The following is a 5,000-nucleotide window of genomic DNA, read 5'->3' on the forward strand; positions in this document are numbered from 1 at the left end:
AGTATTAGCAGCAGCAGTAGTATTAGCAGCAGTAGTAGTATTAGCAGCAGTAGTAGTATTAGCAGCAGCAGTAGTAGTATTAGCAGCAGTAGTAGTATTAGCAGCAGTAGTAGTATTAGCAGCAGCAGTAGTATTAGCAGCAGTAGTAGTATTAGCAGCAGCAGTAGTAGTATTAGCAGCAGTAGTAGTATTCGCAGCAGCAGTAGTAGTATTAGCAGCAGTAGTAGTATTAGCAGCAGCAGTAGTATTAGCAGCAGTAGTAGTATTAGCAGCAGCAGTAGTATTAGCAGCAGTAGTAGTATTAGCAGCAGTAGTAGTATTAGCAGCAGTAGTAGTATTAGCAGCAGCAGTAGTATTAGCAGCAGTAGTAGTATTAGCAGCAGTAGTAGTATTAGCAGCAGTAGTATTATTAGCAGCAGTAGTAGTATTAGCAGCAGTAGTAGTATTAGCAGCAGCAGTAGTAGTATTAGCAGCAGTAGTAGTATTAGCAGCAGTAGTAGTATTAGCAGCAGCAGTAGTATTAGCAGCAGTAGTAGTATTAGCAGCAGCAGTAGTAGTATTAGCAGCAGTAGTAGTATTCGCAGCAGCAGTAGTAGTATTAGCAGCAGTAGTAGTATTAGCAGCAGCAGTAGTATTAGCAGCAGTAGTAGTATTAGCAGCAGCAGTAGTATTAGCAGCAGTAGTAGTATTAGCAGCAGTAGTAGTATTAGCAGCAGTAGTAGTATTAGCAGCAGCAGTAGTATTAGCAGCAGTAGTAGTATTAGCAGCAGTAGTAGTATTAGCAGCAGTAGTATTATTAGCAGCAGTAGTAGTATTAGCAGCAGTAGTAGTATTAGCAGCAGCAGTAGTAGTATTAGCAGCAGTAGTAGTATTAGCAGCAGTAGTAGTATTAGCAGCAGTAGTAGTATTAGCAGCAGTAGTAGTATTAGCAGCAGCAGTAGTATTAGCAGCAGTAGTAGTATTAGCAGCAGCAGTAGTAGTATTAGCAGCAGCAGTAGTAGTATTAGCAGCAGTAGTAGTATTAGCAGCAGCAGTAGTATTAGCAGCAGTAGTAGTATTAGCAGCAGCAGTAGTATTAGCAGCAGTAGTAGTATTAGCAGCAGCAGTAGTAGTATTAGCAGCAGCAGTAGTAGTATTAGCAGCAGTAGTAGTATTAGCAGCAGCAGTAGTATTAGCAGCAGTAGTAGTATTAGCAGCAGCAGTAGTAGTATTAGCAGCAGTAGTAGTATTAGCAGCACTAGTAGTATTAGCAGCAGTAGTAGTATTAGCAGCAGCAGTAGTATTAGCAGCAGTAGCAGTATTAGCAGCAGTAGTAGTATTAGCAGCAGCAGTAGTATTAGCAGCAGCAGTAGTATTAGCAGCAGCAGCAGTAGTATTAGCAGCAGTAGTAGTATTAGCAGCAGTAGTAGTATTAGCAGCAGCAGTAGTATTAGCAGCAGTAGTAGTATTAGCAGCAGCAGTAGTATTAGCAGCAGCAGTAGTATTAGCAGCAGCAGTAGTAGTATTAGCAGCAGTAGTAGTATTAGCAGCAGTAGTAGTATTAGCAGCAGTAGTAGTATTAGCAGCAGCAGTAGTAGTAGTATTAGCAGCAGTAGTAGTATTAGCAGCAGTAGTAGTAGTATTAGCAGCAGTAGTAGTATTAGCAGCAGCAGTAGTATTAGCAGACAGTAGTATTAGCAGCAGCAGTAGTAGTATTAGCAGCAGTAGTAGTATTAGCAGCAGCAGTAGTATTAGCAGCAGCAGTAGTAGTATTAGCAGCAGTAGTAGTATTAGCAGCACTAGTAGTATTAGCAGCAGCAGTAGTATTAGCAGCAGCAGTAGTAGTATTAGCAGCAGTAGTAGTATTAGCAGCACTAGTAGTATTAGCAGCAGTAGTAGTATTAGCAGCAGCAGTAGTATTAGCAGCAGTAGCAGTATTAGCAGCAGTAGTAGTATTAGCAGCAGCAGTAGTATTAGCAGCAGTAGTAGTATTAGCAGCAGCAGTAGTAGTAGTATTAGCAGCAGCAGTAGTATTAGCAGTAGTAGTAGTATTAGCAGCAGTAGTAGTATTAGCAGCAGCAGTAGTAGTAGTATTAGCAGCAGCAGTAGTATTAGCAGTAGTAGTAGTATTAGCAGCAGCAGCAGTAGTAGTATTAGCAGCAGCAGTAGTATTAGCAGCAGTAGTAGTATTAGCAGCAGCAGTAGTATTAGCAGCAGCAGTAGTATTAGCAGCAGCAGTAGTAGTATTAGCAGCAGCAGTAGTATTAGCAGCAGTAGTAGTATTAGCAGCAGTAGTAGTATTAGCAGCAGTAGTAGTATTAGCAGCAGCAGTAGTATTAGCAGCAGTAGTAGTCGTATTAGCAGCAGTAGTAGTATTAGCAGCAGCAGTAGTATTAGCAGCAGTAGTAGTATTAGCAGCAGCAGTAGTATTAGCAGCAGTAGTAGTATTAGCAGCAGCAGTAGTATTAGCAGCAGTAGTAGTATTAGCAGCAGCAGTAGTCGTATTAGCAGCAGTAGTAGTATTAGCAGCAGTAGTAGTATTAGCAGCAGTAGTAGTATTAGCAGCAGTAGTAGTATTAGCAGCAGTAGTAGTATTAGCAGCAGTAGTCGTATTAGCAGCAGTAGTAGTATTAGCAGCAGCAGTAGTATTAGCAGTAGTAGTAGTAGCAGCAGCAGTAACTGTGGTAGTAGTATTAGTTGTAGTAGTAGTAGCAGTAGCAGTAGTAGTAGTAGTTTTAGCAGCAGTAGTAGTAGTATTAGCAGCAGTAGTAGTAGTAGCAGCAGCAGTAGCAGTGGTAGTAGTAGTAGTATTAGCAGCAGCAGTAACCGTGGTAGTATTAGTAGTAGTAGTTTTAGCAGCAGTAGTAGTACTATTAGCAGCAGTAGTAGTAGTACTAGTATTAGCAGCAGTAGTAGTAGTAGCAGTAGTATTAGCAGTAGTAGCATTAGCATTAGTAGTAGCAGCAGTAGCAGCAGTAGTATTAGCAGCAGCAGTAACCGTGGTAGTATTAGTAGTAGTAGTTTTAGCAGCAGTAGTAGTACTATTAGCAGCAGTAGTAGTAGTACTAGTATTAGCAGCAGTAGTAGCATTAGCAGTAGTAGTATCAGCAGTAGCAGCAGTAGTATTAGCAGCAGTAGTAGTGGTAGTATTAGTAGTATTAGTTGTATTAGTTGTAGTAGTAGCAGTAGTAGTAGTATTAGCAGTAGCAGTAGTAGTAGTAGCTGTAGCAGTAGTATTAGCAGTAGTATTAGCAGTAGTAGTAGTAGCAGTGGTGGTAGTAATATTAGCAGCAGTAGCAGTAGTAGTAGTAGCAACAGCAGTAGCAGTGGTAGTAGCAGCAGTAACCATGGTAGTATTAGCAGCAGCAGTAGCAGTGGTAGTATTAGTAGCAGTAGTCGTATTAGCAGCAGCAGTAGCAGTGGTAGTATTAGTAGTAGTAGTTTTAGCAGCAGTAGTAGTAGTATTAGCAGCAGTAGTAGTAGTACTAGTATTAGCAGCAGTAGTAGTAGCAGTAGTATTAGCAGTAGTAGCATTAGCATTAGTAGTAGCAGCAGTAGTAGTATCAGCAGTAGCAGCAGTAGTATTAGCAGCAGTAGTAGTAGCAGTAGTAGTAGTAGTAATAGTAGTAGTAGTATTAGCAGTAGTAGTAGCAGCAGTAGTAGTAGTAGTAGTAGTAGCAGTATTAGCAGCAGTAGTAGCAGTAGTAGTATTAGCAGCAGTAGTAGTAGTAGTAGTAGCAGTAGTAGTAGTAGTAGTAGTAGCAGTATTAGCAGCAGTAGTAGCAGTAGTAGTATTAGCAGCAGTAGTAGTAGTAGTAGTAGTAGTATTAGCAGCAGTAGTAGTAGTAGTAGCATTAGCAGCAGTAGTAGTAGCATTAGCAGTAGTAGTATTAGCAGTAGTAGTATTAGCAGTAGCAGCATTAGCAGTAGTAGTACTAGCAGTAGTAGTATTAGCAGTAGTAGTAGTATTAACAGCAGTTGTAGTAGTATTAGCAGCACTAGTAGTAGTATTAGCAGCAGTAGTAGAAGTACTAGCAGTAGTATTACTAGCAGTAGTAGTAGTATTACTAGCAGTAGTAGCATTATATCCTGTCTCTCTCTCTACAGGTCTGTCTAGTAATCATTATATCATGTCTCTCTCTCTCTACAGGTCTGTCTAGTAATCATTCTATCATGTCTCTCTCTCTCTACAGGTCTGTCTAGTAATCATTCTATCATGTCTCTCTCTCTACAGGTCTGTCTAGTAATCATTCTATCATGTCTCTCTCTCTACAGGTCTGTCTAGTAATCATTCTATCATGTCTCTCTCTCTACAGGTCTGTCTATTAATCATTATATCATGTCTCTCTCTCTACAGGTCTGGCTGCAGTCATGATGGTGTATGACTTTCCACTGAAGACAGACATGGAGACGGTGAGACTGGAGGTGTGGGTGTGTGGGTGTGAGTGTGTGTGGGTGTGATGGTGTGTGTGTGTGGGTGTGAGGGTGTGGGTGTGTGGGTGTGATGAGGGTGTGTGGGTGTGTGGGTGTGATGGTGTGTGAGGGTGTGATGGTGTGTGTGATGGTGTGGGGGTGTGTGTGAGGGTTTTTGGCTGTGATGGTGTGTGTGAGGGTGTGATGGTGTGTGTGAGGGTGTGATGGTGTGTGTGAGGGTGTGTGGGTGTGATGGTGTGTGTGTGAGGGTTTTTGGCTGTGATGGTGTGTGTGATGGTGTGTGGGTGTGATGGTGTGTGTGAGGGTGTGTGGGTGTGATGGTGTGTGTGAGGGTGTGATGGTGTGTGTGAGGGTGTGATGGTGTGTGTGAGGGTTTTTGGCTGTGATGGTGTGTGTGAGGGTGTGTGGGTGTGATGGTGTGTGTGAGGGTGTGATGGTGTGTGTGAGGGTGTGAGGGTGTGATGGTGTGTGTGAGGGTGTGATGGTGTGTGTGAGGGTGTGATGGTGTGTGTGAGGGTGTGATGGTGTGTGTGAGGGTGTGATGGTGTGTGTGAGGGTGTGTGGGTGTGATGGTGTGTGTGTGGGTG

General features: G+C 42.3%; 1 protein-coding gene across 9 annotated transcripts in view; it reads left to right on the forward strand.

The window, feature by feature from the left end:
* The window catches only part of LOC118936825 (Krueppel-like factor 3), a 36,004-nt gene that overhangs the window by 19,253 nt on the left and 11,751 nt on the right, over positions 1-5,000 (forward strand). For 7 of the 9 annotated variants that reach the window (XR_005034281.1, XR_005034282.1, XR_005034278.1 and 4 more), the window contains one exon: positions 4,337-4,404. Coding sequence is in view for 4 of the 9 variants with exons in the window: in XM_036934205.1 (XP_036790100.1) it covers positions 4,351-4,404 (54 nt within the window). In the remaining 5 variants the exon portion in view is untranslated. The remainder of the gene's footprint in view (positions 1-4,336; positions 4,405-5,000) is intronic. The other 2 variants (XM_036934207.1, XM_036934206.1) reach the window with 1 other exon arrangement.

Source organism: Oncorhynchus mykiss, chromosome 10 (assembly GCF_013265735.2).
Source record: "Oncorhynchus mykiss isolate Arlee chromosome 10, USDA_OmykA_1.1, whole genome shotgun sequence".
In the NCBI taxonomy this organism is placed as follows: Eukaryota; Metazoa; Chordata; class Actinopteri; order Salmoniformes; family Salmonidae; genus Oncorhynchus; species Oncorhynchus mykiss.